At 39.2% G+C, this 20,694-nt stretch overlaps 2 protein-coding genes across 4 annotated transcripts in view; one reads left to right on the top strand and one right to left on the bottom strand.

Annotated features, from left to right (window-relative positions):
* LOC103473274 (ADAM metallopeptidase with thrombospondin type 1 motif, 6) overlaps positions 1-3,401 on the bottom strand; it is a 64,143-nt gene extending 60,742 nt beyond the window's left edge. For 2 of the 3 annotated variants that reach the window (XR_014090211.1, XR_014090212.1), the window contains exon 1: positions 1,875-2,536. The gene's annotated coding sequence lies outside the window, so the exon portion shown is untranslated. Of the gene's footprint in view, positions 1-1,874; positions 2,537-3,192 lie in introns of those variants that run through there. The other variant, XM_081613656.1, reaches the window with a different exon arrangement.
* Positions 3,402-8,177: 4,776 nt separating this feature from the next.
* Positions 8,178-13,672, top strand: LOC103473273 (placenta associated 8). The gene is made up of 5 exons (XM_008423377.3): positions 8,178-10,021; positions 10,156-10,264; positions 11,270-11,394; positions 13,016-13,124; positions 13,217-13,672. Exons 2-4 carry the CDS (start codon positions 10,180-10,182, stop codon positions 13,118-13,120), a joined length of 315 nt encoding a protein of 104 aa, XP_008421599.1. The 5' UTR covers positions 8,178-10,021; positions 10,156-10,179; the 3' UTR covers positions 13,121-13,124; positions 13,217-13,672.
* The last annotated feature ends 7,022 nt before the right edge of the window (positions 13,673-20,694 follow it).

The raw sequence follows: 20,694 nt of genomic DNA, 5'->3' as shown, positions 1-20,694 counted from the left end.
TTGGGGAGATTATTAGATGCAAAATCAATAATTCCACGGTCAGACCTTGAGATTGAAACGTTTTTATCAATTATCCAGTTGATGCTGTCTGCCTCAACTGGACAGGGTAACACCGCAATGAACAAATATACCAAGAGATTTTGGAGAAACCGGCAATTGACATAATCAGAGCACTGATGATAGTTTCTGTGGACTCATTGACCTTCACACACATTCCCACCAACTGGGCTAGAACTGAATCAGACATTAACTAGCTAGAGTGAGACTCAATGGAGAAGAGGTTTTAGAGAACCTTGTGAACAAGCAGCCTCGTGCAGAGCAATGAACACAGGTCATAAAACAATATCTCAAGCTACGAAGATCACACAAATTACAATTTAGTCCAAGGAATATGGCAAACCTACCTCGACATAGCTGTCAATCTAAACTGACTGTATTTTGGAAATGATCCAGAGGTCTGGTTGAGGAAGCAACTGAAAGGGGAATTATTAGCCCACAATCTGACCTGGAGTGGCAAGAAGAAAGTTATTTTTTAAAAGGATGATTTAGGAAGTCCTGTTTGAAAGGTAGCCAAAAGCCATGTAGGTGACAAAGATGAGACCAAATGAAACTTTCTCCCCTGCCTGTAAAATGCTGTGCCTAACGCAGTCCGTCAAGCAGAACATGTTCTCTGTGAAGCACGGTGGCGGAAACGTCATCCTGCGGGGATGCTGTTCCTCTGGAAGGAAAATTGATGGGGGTCTATTTGGAATTAGGAGATCAGTCTACATACTGCCTCACATTCAATAAGCAAAAACAGCAAGACCTTACAATGGGATGGCTTTAGACTGATGTTCGCTGAAGCTCATCACCCAAACTTACCGAGCTTGGGCTGGTAAAGACATACCCTGAAAGAGAGGCAAACGAAATATGGTTCAGAAAACTACTGACTTGTAGGTGGCGAGGCAGGGCACCGCTGTGTGAGAACCACCACTGTATACTGGGTAAACAGAAAGTTTTGCTTCACCTCATCTTCAGCTAAAACAACCCAAAGCTCAGGGCAAACGAATGAAGGCACAACCCAAACGCGTGTCCCAGTTTCAACAGGTTCCTCGACAGATTCTTCACTTTACTTTTTGCGTCTTATTAATCACGCATTGATGACAGTTTAATGACCGACTAGGTGGGACTTAAAAACCGGAGGATTTGTGACGTGTTGAAAGGCGCGCGTGAATCCCAAAAAAGTCGGGCATGATCGAATTTCTGCACGTCGATGATTTCTGACGCGGGGACACGTCCGGTGATAGAAGAAAAAAAGAAGAGAAGTGGTGGTGGGGGGGAGAAGTGCGGCGAAAGTGACTCGGAGAACATCGCGGGTTATGAGTGTATTTCCCCCAGCTGTGGAGCTCCAGCGGTCCAGACAGAGCGCAGCCTACTTGGCCACTCTGACCCAGACAGCTGGCAGCCGGCCCGCATGCATTACACCGGTACCTCAAACGCAACCCTCCGGGAGCCCCAGCAAATCAAAATAAACCGCGCCGCTTGTTATTAATTATGATTAACATTCTAATTATTTACTGCATGCAACATGGAGATCTTCAAAGTTTGCATACGGCCAACCTGCGGAACTTCACACTCTGCAAACATAAAAGGAGAAAAAAATAACCTGTGCGTAAAACGATGCGTTTATTTCCATGCAACCGGCTCCCAGAACTCCCCCCAGGCTTCAACTCGCGTCGCCCGAAATAAACTGAGGCTGTATGTAAATGCGGCTGTGCAAAAAAAAAAAAAACCCAGCCTGAGAGGATTTAACTGCACGCACCGAGAAACGCAGCGCGAAGATACCGACCTGCTCCCTGAGAGGTGAGAGAGAGGAGTGTGGGGAAGAGATTTACCATGCCCATCCTCATTGTCAGCTCCGGTCCGAGTGTGCAAAGTGAAGCTCGGCTCAAAAGTCTCCAGCCCTTCTTCTTCTTCTTCTTTTTTTCTTTTTTAAAGTTCAGCACACAAACTTCCTCCACTATGCTCTTCTCATCTCCTTTTTGAATTCTCCCATCCTCTGCTGGATCTGCAGTGTGAGTTCTCCCCCCTCAGCCCGTGGGGACACCCGCAAAAAACTACAAGAAAAAAAAGTTCTATTCAGGTTTTTTTTTTTTTTTTTTTTTTAGAGAAGTATTGGACCTCCAACAGAAGGGTCCATTTAAAGTCTATCTACTCTCCTTTATAATCTGGACTTTGTGTTCATGCTTGTGGCTCAGCGTAGCTATGGAAGGTTTGGATAGAGAAGGAAAGGAGAGAGAGGAGGAGAGGGGGGGGGGGAAAGTGCATCAAACAGCAGCAAAAGTTGGCTGGGAGGCTGCTTCTCCCCACTGCGCAGAGGACCGGGTATGTCCAGGACGGCTGTTTTTTTTTTTTTTTTTTTTTGCATAAACGGAGGGGGTGGGTGGTGACGTCAGTGCAGATGTGCCTCTCTTCCATCAGCTGTGCGCATGTCTATCAGTGCTGGCCTGAAATAACACTTGAGCTCTTTGAAGCCCTCACGGAGAAAACTCACATCCCCAACTGGGGTAACAACGTACGTTTACATATTTCACATTCATCGTTTTAATATCAGTCAAATATAACAAAATTGGGATTTGAAACGAAATTTTCATTTATTATGGGAACATCTATTCAAATCAACCTGGAAGCTAAATTGCCCATGAGCCCGATAAGCTATTGCACCGACTAGTTATTAATAAGTTAATCTGGAGTTAATTTATCTTATCAACTAACAATTCATTGATATGCGGCCATTTTCTTAAAAACCTGAGTTTACTCTATCAAGAGCGCCAACAGTCTTTCATATAAAAGGGCTACATTTTTCATGATATGCTTAATTTAAATAAAAACCTTAATTTTTTACATTATTTTGTGTCAGCAGTATTGCACACTGAACATTATGGTTTTCTCACATTATTAAACGAGGACATATTTATATAAAATAAAATATGAACCTCTTACGTTGCTGAATATAGAAAAATAAAAGATGAAAATAATGAAATGTGTGACTCTCTTAATCCTCCATTAACACAGACGTACAGAGATACTGTTTGCTCTGAAGGAGTTAAAACTTTACACACCAAGAAGTGCATTAATTCACGACAGCCCGTGCTTAAAAAAGCATTTTCTTTTCTCCACCATGTTACTATTTTTCTGCTTTATTTATCTTACCTTTGTATCACATCAGTCAGTTTTGAATGAGAAGTTGACGCGACTGAATTAGCGCTATTAAGGTGAACTTTTCGTGTAGCTACATTTCGAAACAGAACCACATTAAGCGCATTTTCTATCCCACAGCAGACTCCTTCTGGGCTGTTCTTTCCCGTTCAGGTGTGGCTCCGCCATCTTTGTTTCTGTACGGCTCCGATTAAGGATGACCACCAGCACCCTCTGCTGGATGGCGGCCAAACTAAAACACTAGAAAAAAATCTAAGCAGACATTAGGTAAACTAATTTTAATCTAATAAACCATTAATTGACAATTAATGGTCAGTAGATTAATTGGTTGAATCCCTAGTACCAACCATAGTGCTTAAAGCTACCATCAAGCATTTTAGATAGCTGGCAATTACATAGATGCAAAATTAGACTTTTGCATCTATGTGAAGGAACTTTTCACACTTTTCTCAGAATTATTTTAATACAGCCGCATTGGAGGATGTTCAAGCAAGAAACACCTATTTAAGGTCATGCCAAAACATCTCAATTGGATTTCAGTCCAGACCTTGCCTTATGGTCATAAACCCATGGCAGGATTCTCTCCTTCAGGGTTTTCTGCTAGAATACCAAGTTCATGATTACCACCACCATGTTTGGCAATGTTAACCCAGATGTAATGAGATGCACACCTTCCAAAAACAAATCCACATAATCCGCTTTTACCTCACCATGCCTCATTATAGTCTTGGGGATCATTAACATATTTAGGAAAAATGTGAGATGAGCTTGCAAGTGTTTTTGGTCAGTGGTGGTTCTAAGCCAGTCCTTAGTCCTTAGATGTTGGTTTTTCATTTGTAAACTCCTGGTTGTTTTACTTAAAACCCAAATTAAAAATTTTGGAGACTGAGCAGATTCATTTAATTGGATTTTAGATATTTATATTCTAAGCCAGCTGAATGAATTCTAGGTTAAACCAACCCATTGATTCAATTGAGGTCCTAACTGTGCTAGATTTTCAATCTGAGGTCAAAAGACCTGAGTTGAAAAGAATCGACGGTAACTTGAATTCCTGAATAAAAGTAATATTTGGGTTCAAATTAATTATTCTGTCTTCAGTTTAGTTGTGCATTAAACATGACCAGATTTAAAAAAAATCAGACAATCTAATAAGACTTTTGTTGACCACATGATGAACTCATTATTTTATATTGACATATAACAATAGAAAATAATATTTTATCCTCCTCTTTGGATCTATATTTCAAACAAACTTACATTATTATATTAATACAATCCCAATTTTCAAACTACAATTGTTCCAAATTTTAAATAGAAAAAAGTTATAGCTTCTTGGTTTGTCTAAACCAACTTTTTGGCCAAATCTTTTGGCCAAAGTGTGAACATAGAACATAGCTAGCAACTACTTGTGCTAACTACTTAGCAAATAAAAGACTAACGTTATCTTAACTGAAGAAACGTCTTTTACAAAGTCTCCTACAGTCTTTACCTCAAACCCACTGACACTAAAAATATTTTTACCATCTAATTATTACATATTCAATCTTCTTTTTCAGGTCATTAGTTACTTCAAAATGGTGGCTGGTAAACAATGATGAGGCTTCTTCTGGTGTCTTATTGTCAACAACTTGGTTTTGATATTTTACTCTACGTTTGGTTCTAACTCATTTCTGAGGACCGTCGAAATAAATGCTGTGGAACTAGTTCACAGAGATTCTCAAATGAGAGTAACATTGGATTTACGTAACAGTTTTTGGACAAATTACTTTTCCTCTTGCATTCAGTTTCGTTACACTTCAGTGTTTCAGATTTTTAATTATGACTTTGATCACAGGGGAAAAGTCTATCCAAACCAACCTGGCCCAGTGATAAAACACAATCTGAAGTTTAGAAATCACTGAAACAGAACCTGTCTAACCGCATGAATTTTACTGAAAAATCTCAAAAAGCAACACTTCATGTCCTGATCTGAAGAACTTCAAGAACAGAAGAAATAAAATCATCAACATTGATTTCAGTCTTGAAAGTGTTACAAAGGCTTTTCTACAATGCGGGAACTGAACCAACCACATTGAGAGCCATTATTCAGCCAATAACAGCTGCAAAGGTATATCAAGAGTTCAAAAAGCTTTGCTTGATTTGAAAACGGTCAAATTTCCCATCATGCCATTTTAATGGTTCGAGTTTTTTTTATTGAGAATGCCAGTGGAAGCCCCAAAGTGACAGTTTTGCTAAGAAGTTAAGATGTTTGGAGCTTAAAGATGGTTTGTCCCTCCACCACCTGCACTCTGCTGGTCAACTGGATGAACTGAAGAGCCTACACGTTTCGCTCACTTACAAATAAGACAAATGCTTAAGAACATTTACAATAGCAAAAAAAAACAAGTCAGTGAAATTGTCACAGATATACAGTATTGCTGCGATTCTTCAGGTTATCAGAATGTGAAGAAATTCAATTTTTCTTAGATAATCAAAGCACAAAATGAACAAAAATCCAGTGATAATGTAGCCTGGTAAAAAAAAATCAGTATCATGTTCTACGCTTTGTTTCGTGCAGAGGGTCTCGACCATTGAGAAACGATTTCTAGGATTTGCCCCTGACATCTGTAATGCCCCAGTCCGATGATATGAAGCTTACCCGAAGTTGCCTGCGCTGCAAACCCCTCCTCCAGTGCAAAGAAAGAAGCCGAACAACTCGGTTGTCAACTTTAATTATATTTGGAAGCTTGGTCAACATGGATTCGTTCACTTCCTCCGCTGCCATTGTTAAAACTCCAGGCACATTAGGATTGTAAAACATCACAGAAAATTGACGACGTCGTTCCCAACTTCTCCTCCTGTTCAAGAAATTTCCATTAACTCCGGAGTTAATGGGAGAAAGCCTAGATCAAGTTGCGAAGCGAGATTTGAATCGAATAGCGTAGGAAGGGTGTGGCTACGTGCTGCCAATAATGTGATAACTTGGCAGAAAATCTGACATCACTGTTTTGTCTTTTTTTTTTCTTTTTAATTTTTACAAAAATCTAAATTTGAATGTAGTATTTACAATTTCAGCTACGGTCCCCAAGATATTACAAAGAAAAAAAAGAAAAAAAAAACTTGATGGAAACATTTTGATACCGTCTACACACTGACGTCTTAAGCTGATCATGTGGCCATTTGAAGGAATCTCACTATTTGAGTAAGAGATTAAACTGTTAATACCAACTAATGATTAAAGAAGAAAATAACAGTATGTTTTGCCCGGTTTGTATTGAAGTCTGTCTTAGCAACAGTGAGATAAATGGGAGTATAATTTTGTTTTAGATCTCAACATTCTGCTGCTTAAAACGCACGTGGACCTGCGCGTTCCCGTTTGGAGCCGCTGTGCTCGTCCTCGCCAAGCCCCACGTTTGAGAAGCCGCTGCCTGAGCTGGAGCTGCAGCCTAATGACAGACAGCCCTGTTCAGAGTCATTTGGAGCGCGTCTATCTTTATTCTGTCGGAAATTGAAAATCATGCCCCTTCCTGAGTTTCAGTTACAGCTGCTCATTATGTCGGGAGCCCATATCATTACAGCCAGGTCGTTATTATGTGAGCTCATAACGCAGAAAGACCGGGGGGATGGGGGGGGGGGCTCGGTTGGTTTCATGGGGAAGCAGCGCCACCTTGTGTGCAAAACGGAGCGCAGCACGGCATTTAGAAACCCGAAGGCTCAGAAAACTGTTGGAAGAGGCACATGAAGGAAAGCAATGTATACGCAAATATATCTGCGGTTGTAAAAAAATAAAATAAAAAGGGTCAAGGTGTGGCGCTAGTGCGTCCGCTTCGAGGTTTATGGCGTTGGGATGTCGGTACAGAGTGGAATGTTTCACTCTGTACGTTTCACTCTGTAAAGTTATAAAAGTATAACTTTTACTGTTTAAACAGTATTGAGCAATAGTGTTATACCTCATGTCTGTTTTTTTAAGCAGTGTTCTTGTATTTTCTGAGGTGCAGCAGCCTCTTTCTGTCGACTTTTGCAGTGGCTCAATGTTCAATTGTTGGTCATTTAAAGATCCATATTTTTTTGTTTGTGAAATGAATAAATAACCTGTTCCGATGGGAGCCAAACCAAGCTTTTTGGCTAACGTGCAAAGTTCTTTCTGCAGAAAGAGAAATACAACACTAAGCACTCTGTCCCCACACTGGTGGTGGCAACATTATGTTGCTAGAAATCCTGTAAGAAAACCTGGAGTAAGACTTTTTTATTATTATGGTGGATGTTTTTCATCAACCTTTACAATCCAAAAAGCCATTTTCTGTTCCAGAGGCACACCTCTTCTAAATAGTCAGCGCTACACATTCATTGCTTAGACTGAAGCCTGTTTATGTTTCCGAATGGCCTAGTTGAAGTTCAGATCTAAAGGGTATTACAAAGAAATTTGAAAACTATGCATCAGTTCCCTTCAGCTACACAACTGAGTGCTTATGTATGTTGTTCTGTTACGTAAAATTTCAATAAAAGACATAGATTTTGTGGTTGTAATATGAAATATATAATGCAACAAATTATGGACAAGTTCGAAGGTATGTATAGTTTTTAAAGGGGACCTATTACAAAAATTTACATCTTCTGCGTTTTTACACTTCCATTTGGATCTCAAATGCTTCTAAAAGCTTCGAAATTTTTTGGTGACTGAAAAACAAGCCATTTAAAAAATCCTCAGGATTGTTGAGCCACAATCGAAAGCGCCTGCATCGTTACCTAGCAACCCAAGCTGAGCTCCAGCATGTTTGGTGAGCTGGCTTTATGGCTGTATGTGTTGTACAATGACTGCTGTAAGACAGACAAGTGTTTTGTTGTTGACCTACCATCCAGAAACCACTTCCCGCATTCATGTTGGTTCCGCTTCTGCTTTTCAAAGATGTCCAGTTGTGTAATTGGACATCTGTTTGCAGCCATTTTCACTGGAGTGTAAACATTGAGTTGAGAAGGGGCGGGGGACGTGGTCAGCAGCAGCTGGATTTAAAGAGACAAGGGAACCTAAAAGCTAATTTTGAAAGCTCAGAATAGAACACACTAAAATCTGATTTCTAAGGGATTTTGTGTAAAAGAAAAATACAATGATAATGTTTTGCATTGCCTATAGGTCTATCCTAATCTGGTAGAAGCAGCATTATAGTTCAGCTTTATGGAATTACACATGCAGTTGCTTAAAAAAAATACAGAAAATAAATTGCAAATAATTTTACGTTGTCACTTTTTAAAACTGTTTTGCACTCCTACAATTTTGGCTCATGGTGCAAAAAGTGTGAAAACCACTGTTTCCCCATCTTATAATCATTATTTATTGAGTCAATTAAAGTAAAACAATAAAAGTGAGTATAAAAATATCCTCTTATTTCAGCTACTTAAAACCGATCCTTCTCACTCTTTGTGTTGGAGCAGGGCCAACACCCAGCTGAGTCAGTCCAGGTCAGTCATAATCTAATCTGGCTTCCTGCAACCAGGGTCCATAAAATTCAAACTGTCCACCAACTTGTGCAACTCATACAAGATAAGGTGCTTATGGCGTGCAATCAGTCTGTCATTAATAATGCATAGATTTTATGTTGTTTGACATTAATCCCATCAGTGCTAAAGGGCGGGTCGTTATTAACGCAGCTCTCAAAGTCCTTGAATATGAGTTTGGTTTCACATAAAACACATGTCCAAACATTTATTTGGTGGCAGCGGTGGGAGTGGGGGTTTAACATATAGTTATATATATATTTTTTAACAAAATCAGCAGTGGCACAATTATTGATACTTGTTTGTTTTCATTGCATGCTTTGTTTTCACGTTTGCCGCGGCGCGCCAATGGCAGTTTTTTGGCTGAGCGGCGATCTTTAAAAAGCCTGACCTGCCGATTGATTCCGATTTCAGTCGATACCGATACTTTAGTCTGAAAAGTCGTGAAAAATAGCAACAGTTGCGAAGTCAATAACAATGGGGTTGACAAAAAAAGAGACAAAAGAAAAGGAATTATTTATCTACTTTTATTGTTGGAGGGTAAAGAGGGTACGGAAAGGAAATGGAGAAAAACGTGGAAACATTCAGCTTTAAATCATCTTCAGTTCATGTTTTTGAGTGTGCTATACAAGAAAATCATGTCAGCATATGTTTCCATATACCTTTCTCTTTCTTTTTTCAGTCTTTTTATAATGTATTTTTAAAACACTTGTAGTTTATGTGAAGAAATTCTATAACACGCAGGTTTTTGATAGGCAAATTGAGTATTTTTGGAAGGAAAATTATGTTGTCTTTATATGTTTTTTTAATGGCATCTGACAAAAGCATAAGAGGAAAGACATCTATGAATATGAAATATTACATATAGATTTGAACAATTGTTCAGGTGACATTCTCCTTTTACCAAATGTACTCATGTTCAATATTTGCCTCTCTCTAAACATATAATGTGTCAGATACTGCATTTCTAGTAGAACATGAATTTATTTTTAATCTTTTTCACACACCTTCAAACTTCCTTCCAGGATTTGTCTCACATCTTACTTCAATTTGATGCCGTCGTATCCAACATCGAACATCACATGTGCTGTAAATGTTTCCTGAAAAAGACGCAGGTTTAAAAACAAGCAAAGGAAACAGCCTCACCACTGAGGTTTATTGCCTCACTGTGGGGTGTGTATAGGTGTGTTTAACAATCTGTTTTCCAGAAACCTGTCGTCACGATTGGACGGGCGTTACACATACGTGGCTCCAGTCGGCCACCTTTGTTTGTTTATAAAGGCCGCCGTCGCCTCCTGCTCTCTACCTGTCGCCCAGGAGACCGACTCACCGTCCTTCTGATCTACATCTGGTAAGATTCATCCTTCTAACCGCTTCTCTGGAAACTACGGCTTCCACGCTGTTTGACGCTTGAAGCGAAGAGAGATTTACGGAGACCTGTGAGGGAGGAGATTTAAGTGATTTGGGATTCTCTTCATCCCCCAGAGCGAAGTTTTCATCATCGTCGCCATGGCTGTGACCAACCAACCAGGCAAATACGAGCCCTCCGACTTCCAGACAGATCTGTGCGACTGCTGCGATGACTGTGGAACCTGTAAGTAGCTTTCTACTCTTTTATTTTTTTCAAAATGAATTGTTTGAAATTTTGATCATTTTCAGCATTTGTCAATCGCTACACTGTAAAAAAAAAAAAGGGTTATTTTTTTTACAGGAAAACTCTGACACATGTGGTTTCCAGAGTTTTCCTTTGAAAATGACAGATTCTGAGTAATTAAATCTACTAAGAAATATCTAAATTTACAGTGATTGAAATTACAGCAGTAAATTAATAAGAAGTTAAGGCTGCAAAGGTTAAATATTAATTTCACCATAGCAATGTTCTATGTAAAAAATACAGCATAAAGTGACTAATATGACAAAAACTATAGTTTTCCCAGTATCTGAATGTCATGTTAACAGAATTGTTTTAAGACTATAACAATATTTTTCTGCCTGTCACCACCGTTTGTAGTTTTAAGAAATAAATTTGATAATGCTCCCATATTGCTGCAGTAAAAACAACAAACATTTTGTTTGTTAGTTTACAAAAGGTTTCTCTAGATTAAACGCCACATTTATGTTTCCCACTTTACAATATTTCTCTGTTGCGATTTCAGTTTTTATGTAAATTCCACGTCCGTTTTTTTACAGTGCAAAAGCAATCAGAAGGTGCTACAAAAAAGTAGAAATATCTCTTGAACCTTTTCAATATTTTGTCATGCCACAAGTGCTAAGTTTTCTGCCCCTTATCATACGTTTATCATTACAATAAAGTAGTGCATAGAAGTTCTTATTTTTTCTTTTACAATGGCTTTTTTTCTTGACATATTTCGACATAAAGCCAATATCTAACAGTGGATTCAATGATGGAAATGTGAAACTCCTTCAGTTTAAGTAGTTTGCAGTTATCCCATAGTCCGTCTATGCTAAGATAACGCTATTTAGCTTAGCATGACAAACAAAAAGAGCACCAGGAGCTGACGTCGCAGCTGAAACGCGTAAAAAGTCTCACCATCTCCTAACGTTTCCTTTAATGCGGCTTCACTCTTTGTGTCTTAAGGTTGCTGCGGGTTTTTCTGCTTCCTGTGTCTCGGCTGCTCCATCGCCAGAGACATGGACGAGTGCTGTCTGTGCGGCGTCGGCATGCCGATCCGCGCCGTCTACAGAACCAGATACAACATCAGGGTGAGCTCCCAAAGTAATAAGACCAAGTTGAATTCACAACTTCTACTGTAGAAATAGGTAGAGAAGAATGTCCCACTAAACATAGCATTAGAAAACGGTTCAAATAAATCCATCTGAAAGAACCCGGAAGAAGCTATTTGACAAAATGTATTTAATTTAATATTTAAATTACTATTTCAGAGCATGGGTGGTTAAAGTAAATATCTTTTCAATCTGGAGAGACTCAGACAGAGAAAGAAAGCGATTAAATAAAGTTTAATGACAAATAAACATTAAAGTTCTTTGGCGTTCAGGCCCCGGCAGGGGATGTCGAGCTGGAACTTCGATAAGCTCGATAAACATTCCTGATGCTGTATAGGAATGTAATCCCCCCGGGGCCTGTACTGGTGGCGGCGGTCGAAGAAGGATGTGACCTGAGAGCCAGGAGCAGAAGGTGGAGATGGGGCGGAGGTGGGTTGATCGCAGCTGGTAAGCGGAGGAGGCCATGGCCAGGAGGTCCTTTTCAACTGGAGCTCAAACAATGATTGGCTGAAGCGAGAGGCTTGATCCAACGCTGATAGGTCCAGGGTGATGAGAGGGAGGCGCTGATTGATGAGGCAGGTCAGGCTTAAGAGCCTTCCAGATTGAATTTGCGCCAAAGCTTCATTTCAGCAACTTCCTACAGTTGGTTGAATAATTATCTCTCCATTCAATAGGGAATTGTCCCTCCCCACAGTGTAAGCACCGCATGGAGCCCACAGAGCTGGACCTGCCCAGGGAACCATTTATGCCAGAACCGCCTCTGTATACTTGACAAACAGCAGCAGGCAGAAAGCTGACAAGCTTTTTAAGATGCAACTTAATACATCATCTAAGTATTATTACTGCAATACTTTTATGACAAAGGTGTGATTCTCACGCTGCCTTGGCAGAGTGACAGATGAGGGACATTACTGTCGCCACATTGGCATCCGGCCACACAGTGACATCATTTTAAACAAACTGTTAACCAATAAATGCGTCTAAAAACGGTTACTTTATACCTCCACATGCTTTTTACGTCCATGTGCTGAAAGTATCGTGTTCTCGCAGTATTTCCCCAAGAAGTTTAGCTGTATAGTCAAGATAATATATTTATTTTATTATCTGCCATTTTGTATGCAAGAAAGGTGGAAATCACAGCTACTAGTTTCTACGTTTGTTCTTACTTTAGAAAGTGCTTAACTGGACAGTAGCCCAAGGCTCTCATTTTTAGGGGTGGCCCAAAAATGTTATTTTATTTTTTTCATGAATACGTAGACCTGTCGCAATAAGCAATAAATTAATTATTCGCATGATGAATGAAAACTTGCTCAATAATTGCATGATTTATATTTTTTCTCTTTTCTCTCTTTCTACCAAAAACTGGATGATAAAAGTCTTAAGTGTTTGAATTTTTTTTCTTTAGGAATTGTAGAAGCTGCATGAACCTCTTTGTTTTCCAGTTCCTGTTTAAAGCCCATATAATTTATAACCCTAGCTTAGAGTCATATTTCTGCCCACACAAACTGAACTTCCTCCTGGCATCCATACATTTTTTATTTTATTTTATCAGCTCGGTCAGGAGAACCAACCTCTCATAGTGACTGCTTTGTGCTCGTAGGGATCTCTGTGTAAGGATTACCTGGCTGCGGGCTGCTGCCCCTTGTGTGCCACCTGCCAGCTGAAGCGGGACATTGACCGCAGAAAGGAGCAGGGCATTTTCTAAACAGGTGAGCGTCTCACGCGCAAAAACCTTTCGATATTTGCGTAATTGTGAGGGCTGAACTGATGCGAAACTGCGTTTTTCCTCTGTGTCTTATAGATGAGACGTCATGACGACGGAGAAGCCGGAACCCCCCCCCGGACTGGTGGACTGATAGGAGCCCTTCTCTCTTTCTTGATGAAGAAATGATTCTGTTTATGACATCGTTTTTTTTTTTTGTTTTTTTTTACGTTTTGTCGTTCACCTTTGTTGTTTTTCCTTTACCCACAAACCTTTGCTCAACATTGGGAAACCATGTTTATCTCCTGCTATTAGTCCCACCCAGGGTTATGATGTAATGCGGTCATGTTGGAGGAACGAACCCTGTGATCGTTAAAATATGCCGCTAATAGTTTGACATTATGTTGTAAAATGCAAAGAGTTTTACATTACATAAAATGTAAAACTCAGTTTTACAAACGTCAACACCTACTTGTAAAAGTGTTGTCATATTCCAGAGGAACCAATGAAACTTGATTTTCAATTAAATAGTTTTAATAAACACTCTTAAGTTTGCTTTCTTGTTTCTCTTTTATTTTATTGCAAATTTTCTCTTGCTTTTTTTGTGTAAAGCTACAAAGCTTTACAAAATATCATCTTTCTTACTTTTTTGTTCTCTGGTTTCCCTGAATATGCCTCCAAGTTTGATAATGCAGGTTATCAAAATTAATTAACCACAACATGGCCATATCCTATTCTTATGTATTGTTACTTAAAGAAGGAATGCTGAGATTAATATACAATATACACTGCTCAAAAAAATAAAGGGAACACTTAAACAACACAATATAACTCCAAGTAAATCAAACTTCTGTGAAATCAAACTGTCCACTTATGAAGCAACACTGATTGACAATCAATTTCCCCTGCTGTTGTGCAAATGGAATAGACAACAGATGGAAATTATTGGCAATTAGCAAGACACACTCAATAAAGGAGTGGTTCTGCAGGTGGGGACCACAGACCACTTCTCAGTACCTATGCTGTCTGGCTGATGTTTTGGTCAGTTTTGAATGTTGGTGGTGCTTTCACACTCGTGGTAGCATGAGACGGACTCTACAACCCACACAAGTGGCTCAGGTAGTGCAGCTCATCCAGGATGGCACATCAATGCGAGCTGTGGCAAGAAGGTTTGCTGTGTCTGTCAGCGTAGTGTCCAGAGGCTGGAGGCGCTACCAGGAGACAGGCCAGTACACCAGGAGAGGTGGAGGAGGCCGTAGGAGGGCAACAACCCAGCAGCAGGACCGCTACCTCCGACTTTGTGCAAGAAGGAACATGAGGAGCACTGCCAGAGCCCTGCAAAATGACCTCCAGCAGGCCACAAATGTTCATGTGTCTGCGCAAACGGTTAGAAACCGACTCCATGAGGATGGAATGAGGGCCTGACGTCCACAGATGGGGGTTGTGCTCACAGCCCAACACCGGGCAGGACGCTTGGCATTTGCCAGAGAACACCAGGATTGGCAAATTCGCCACAGGCGCCTTGTGCTCTTCACAGATGAAAGCAGGTTCATACTGACCACATGTGACAGAGTCTGGAGACGCCGTGGAGAGCGGTCTGCTGCCTGCAACATCCTTCAGCATGACCGGTTTGGCAGTGGGTCAGTAATGGTGTGGGGTGGCATTTCTTTGGAGGGCCGCACAGCCCTCCATGTGCTCACCAGCGGTAGCCTGACTACCATTAGGTACCGAGATGAGATCCTCAGACCCCTTGTGAGACCATATGCTGGTGCGGTTGGCCCTGGGTTCCTTCTAATGCAGGACAATGCTAGACCTCATGTGGCTGGAGTGTGTCAGCAGTTCCTGCAAGATGAAGGCATTGAAGCTATGGACTGGCCCGCCCGTTCCCTAGACCTGAATCCGATTGAGCACCACAGACTGTCCAGGAGTTGGCGGATGCTTTAGTCCAGGTCTGGGAGGAGATCCCTCAGGAGACCATCCGCCACCTCATCAGGAGCATGCCCAGGCGTTGTAGGGAGGTCATACAGGCACGTGGAGGCCACACACAATACTGAGCCTTATTTTGACTTGTTTTAAGGACATTACATTAAAGTTGGATCAGCCTGTAGTGTGTTTTTTCACTTTAATTTTGTGTGTGGCTCCAAATCCAGGCCTCCATTGGTTAATAAATTTGATTTTCATTGATGATTTTTGTGTGATTTTGTTGTCAGCACATTCAACTTTGTACAGAACAAAGTATTCAATGAGAATATTTCATTCATTCAGATCTAGGATGTATTATTTGAGTGTTCCCTTTATTTTTTTGAGCAGTGTATATATATATATTAGAGATGCGCCGATCAGGTTTTTTCCTGATCGATACCGATTCTGATCACACATGAGGGCCGATCACCGATACCGATCACATAATTATTATTTTTTTAATCATAAGCTCTATCGGTTACATTATGTGGAAAAAGGAACCATGAATTCACCTTAATTTAGACAAAAACTTGTTTTTAATAACTTTTTCCAAGAAGACAACTAAACAAAACAGGCATTGTGCAAATTGTACTATCAATAATACTATCTTTAACAGACTGATAGCATATGAAGGCTCTGAAGAGGCTAAATAATGCAAAGAGCCAAAATAAAAACTCTCAACATTGCCAAAAAATTCAAGTATAAAACTTAACATTCAAAGGCAAATACAGGATTCATTACAATAAACAATCCAGAGTTACTGAATGAAAACTTCCTGATAGCATGGCGGCTAGCTGATTACTGCTAGTTCTGATTGGCTGTTTCTGACTGAGCAGAGTAATTATGCAGAACAGGGAGGAGATCGATTATTTTTTCAGAGATTATCTGTCTCATGTTAGGACAGCAAAAGTTTTAATAGTATGTAAAATTTATTTTTTTAAGTTAGATGCTGCAGCTTTAAACAGGTTCGGTGTGAGAGTCACTACCAGGTGGAGCAGAAGCGGCGCTCTGTCTGTGAAATATTACTACCTGTAGCGCATAGCAGCGGTTCAACAGCGAGAGCAGAACCACATCACAGCTCGAAGACTTAAATAATTTTGCGGGTTATTTGTTTAGCTTTCTGACCGTCATGCTAATAATAAAGGTGAGTGTTTGTAGCTCAGCTTTACCTGTTATCTGATAATCCATATGTCTTTTCACTACAGTGAGCCTCGACATAGCCAAACTCTGTCAAGTATGCCATTGTTTTTATGCCATATTAGATTTGTCCTGTTGATGCATTTTGACGTGCTTCAATTTTCCGCGCAACACGCAAACTTCCCCATTCACACAATGCGTTATAGTTCCACATCGCTTAGGACTTGTTGCTGCGCGTTTGCGCAGTGTGAAGGAAAGAGGAGATCAGCTTCACAGCAAGGCTGCGAAATGAGATGCAGGTGATCGGTTTGTGTGAACGGCAACAAGAGACCGTGATCGGCGATCACCGATCATACACTTTTTCACGGAAATCAGCCGATTATGATCGGTGGCCGATTGATCGGCACACCTCTAATATTTATACCCAAACACTTCATATAAAGACAGTTCTTTATGAAATTCAATATCTTTAAAACTGGTATTCAAGTATAACAATTGTTTTAATTTCACATAAACGTACACCAGTGTTTTACTAATGAATTACTAATGCCGATACCGATCACCCATGAGGGCCGAACACCGATACTGATCACCGATACCCATCACATAATTAAAAAAAAATTTTTTTTATCATAAACACTACCGGTTACATTATGTGGAAAAGGGAACCATGAATTCACCTTAATTTAGACAAAAACTTGTTTTTAATAACTTTTTCCAAGAAGAAAACTAAACAAAACAGCCATTCTGCAAATTGTACTGCTATCAATAATACTATCTTTAACAGACTGATAACATATGAAGGCTCTGAAGAGGCTAAACAATGCAAAGAGTAAAAATAAAACCTCTCAACATTTCCAAAAAAATTCAAGTATAAATTCAAAGGCAAATGCAGGTTCCATTACAATAAACAATCCAGAGTTACTGAATGAAAACTTCCTGATAGCATGGCAGCTAGCTGATTACTGCTAGTTCTGAGTGGCTGTTTTTGATTGAGCGGAGTAATTATGCAGAACAGGGAGGAGATCGATTATTCTTTCAGATTATCTGTCTCATGTTAGGACAACGAAAGTTTTAATATGTATGTAAAATGTATTTTTTTAAGTTAGATGCTGCAGCTTCAAACATAGGTTTGGTGTGAGAGTCACTACCTGGTGGAGCAGAAGCGGCGCTCCGTCTATCAAATACCTGTAGCGTAGCAGCGGTTCAACAGCGAGAGCAGAACCAGTGTCTTACATCACAACTCGAAGACTTAAATAATGTTGCGGGTTATTTGTTTAGCTTTCTGACCGTCATGCTAATCTGGGTGAGTTTTTGTAGCTGCGCGCTGCTTTACCTGTCATCTGATCGTCTTTTTTACCGCAGTGAGCCTCGACGTAGCCAAACTCCGTCAAGTATGGCATTGTTTTTATCCCATATTAGATTTGTTGTGTTGATGCATTTTTACCTGCTTCACCCCACGTGCTTCAATTTTATGCCGCAATATGCAAACTTCCCCATTCACACAATGCGTTATAGTTCTACATCGCTTAGGACTTGTTGCTGCGCATTTGAACAGTGTGAAGGAAAGAGGAGATCAGCTTCACAGACAGGCTGCGAAATGAGATGCAGGTGATCGGTTTGTGTGATCGGCAACAAAAGACAATGATCGCCGATCACCGATCATACACTTTTTCACGAAAATTGGCCAATTATGATCGGTGGCCAATCGATCGACATACCTCTAATATATATATATATATATATATATATATATATATATATATATATATATCCATTATTCCTGTATGACCGACAATTGTAGGTAGAACAATAAGGAGTATATTTCCGCCAGAAAAACTCCACAACTTTTTATAAAAAACAAGGATTTAAAAAAAATTATTAGAAATTTCTGAGATAAACCTAATTTTTGGTAGAAATTTACTCTTCCCTGTTTACTTTTTCTATTTTGTTTATTTTCTTTCTATAATTGCCTCAATACCACAGCGTAATACTGAATAGTTTATTGTAAAGCCAGCACCATGGAAGATCTTTCATACAATTTTTCTTCTTCTTTTAAATAACTACCAGGCAAATGAGAAAAATTACCCACATCTACATGACCCTCTGTAAAAAAGCGTTTGCAAGATTTATTGCTTGTTACATAATGTCTTCATGGTGTTAAGAACTGCCTTGTTGCTGAAATGTGGTAATAAACACGACTACCAATATATTACTTACTTTATGAAGGGTATGCCATCCAATGGAAAAAGGCACCATAAGAGCTCTGACTCTGCGATCTAGGTCAAAGCAGAGTCATGGAAAAACAGCTGATTTGTAATGCTAAATTATCTTTTAGAAGTCTGATAACTGTCTGTGGAAATTTAATGAGCAACATGACAAATATCTTCTGTGTTCTTTACTCATTTATGACTGATAAACTCCCAATAATAAAAAAAAAAGCTCCATAAATTACTAGAAGTCATTGTGTGATCAGTAAAATCCTTGCAGTGACGATCATATAGTGCATTGCACAAGGTGGGCGGTTAAAACAGAAGACTGCTTCTAAATGCTTCAACTAGATTAGCGGTTCTCAACGTGGACGGTACTGACCCCAGGGGGCGTTTAGAGGTCGGCAAAATAAAATAAAATAAAATAAAATAAAATTGTAATCAAAACTTTTGGAATTGTAATGATTTCTTTAAAAAAAGTTTTGTTTAAAAGACTTTTTTTTATTATTAAATAACAAATTTTTACCAAACATAAACATTTATTTGCACACATCAGGAATCTTTTGTTTTGATTTTAGGCCCTGCTCAAGACGTCATGTGAGAATCACAAGCAAAACTTTGAGTCACAAACAAAAACTTAGAAGAGCAAGAAAATATTTATGACAAGCGCAAATAAGTTTGTTTTGCAAAAAAAGTTAACTTCATGAGTCAAAAATGTGTGATTTAAATTTTTTAAAAAGTTTTTTTTAAGCAAAACTCAGCAGGCTTTTCTCATGGTGGCATTAACGATTCGATTTTTGCTTTTGTTTTTTTTGTTTTTCTGCAGTTCCACATACAGCTCTGCTTTTCTGAATGGACCATCTTCATCTCCACTGCAAGTGCAGCAAACAGGCAGCTCTTTTATAGATTACAGTCCACTAAAAGGTTGCATTGTGCCGTTGTTTATATTTTTAATAGTGTAATTCTGTAAAGACAAAATATGTCTGGTGGTCCAGCTCTGATTTACATATCTTGCTAAATTGTGGGTTTGAATATTGAAATACTTTCCTATAACAAAATAGACCTGCAGAAAGAAATTACTAATAAAATATCTTACATAGTCATAGTGTTATGCTCTATATGGAGATGTTCATTAGCTTTTATTGTATATGTCACAATTTTGTAATTTATCGTTGTTTATTAAACTCTGAAAGCTGAGAGGCTGTTAATATTCTGTCCTAGAATGCGGTTAGATGAGCCCTTTTTTTGTTGTTGAGCACCTGCCCCTTTAGTGGTCTCTGCACGGCCGTGATAGAGAGCGTTCATTTTATAGCGTTAACACCGGTGCTGTAAATGGTCCGGTATGAAACGGGGGTGGTAGAACAACACAGCACTTTTAAATTTCAATAATCAGAATACCGAAATTGTTTCCGTTGTTTTAAAAGGTTTATGTCAGTCTGCCTTTTCCCCATCGATGCGCTTCCCGACCGCCCTGCACCTTAGGGGGTTAAAAAAAAAAAAAATCGACGCGCACATTGTTGAAACAGGAGAAGCGGGACATAAAACGCAGCGACTAACTAGATGTGAATTATGGCATAAAAACAGAAAATCCGACGCTGAACAGTGAAAAATCAGCATATGATGTGAAACACATGACGATTAGGCGGCGCAGCAGGTGATGAGTGAAGATTACTGATGGTCAATAAATGATAAAATAAATCTAGCAACAGGAAAGAAACTAAAGTGGACATAGCAATAAACCAAGAGAGGATAATACTAATGAAATGAAACTAAATGGAAATGAATGAAGAACAAAATGCAAGAATAAACTAAGAAACTAAAAGTAAATACAGAGGAATAAACTGGTATGACAAGACCTTTCAAGCAATAATTAATACAGAGGACTGTATGGCAAGAATAAACAGACACTATTTCCACATAAAAGGTAAAATGATATTGTTGAAATGTCATGGGTTTGTTGAGACCATATTTAGTACTGAGAATAAATATATCTTACAGACCATAACAGTAAAGGACTGATCACTTATTTGTTTTTATTAGATTTGATATATTTATTTCTTCAATATTATTTTTCATATCAGTGTTAATGTCATGAGGCTGATGACTCCATGACACTTTCAATTTGACTCATTAGGATTTGATTAAGAACCAGATTTGTTCTTTGTAATTTCTTTCCATTAAAACTATTAATCTATAATCAATAGGTCTATATAAAGACATAATCCATGTTTCTGTCTCATCTTTGTATGGCATTAAAAGGACTTTGAA

This window comes from Poecilia reticulata, chromosome 12 (genome assembly GCF_904066995.2).
Source record: "Poecilia reticulata chromosome 12, P_reticulata-male-v2, whole genome shotgun sequence".
NCBI classification, from domain to species: Eukaryota; Metazoa; Chordata; class Actinopteri; order Cyprinodontiformes; family Poeciliidae; genus Poecilia; species Poecilia reticulata.
The sequence above is the reverse complement of the archived record's forward strand: the minus strand, read 5'-3'. Positions and strand labels throughout refer to the sequence as shown.

Excerpts from the sequence above, each read along its gene's own strand:
- LOC103473273 (XM_008423377.3), top strand. The coding sequence starts at position 10,180 with ATGGCTGTGACCAACCAACCAGGCAAATACGAGCCCTCCGACTTCCAG. Across the intron at positions 10,265-11,269 it reads CTGCGATGACTGTGGAACCT|GTTGCTGCGGGTTTTTCTGC; the intron begins GTAAGTAGCTTT and ends TTGTGTCTTAAG. Across the intron at positions 11,395-13,015 it reads GAACCAGATACAACATCAGG|GGATCTCTGTGTAAGGATTA; the intron begins GTGAGCTCCCAA and ends TTGTGCTCGTAG.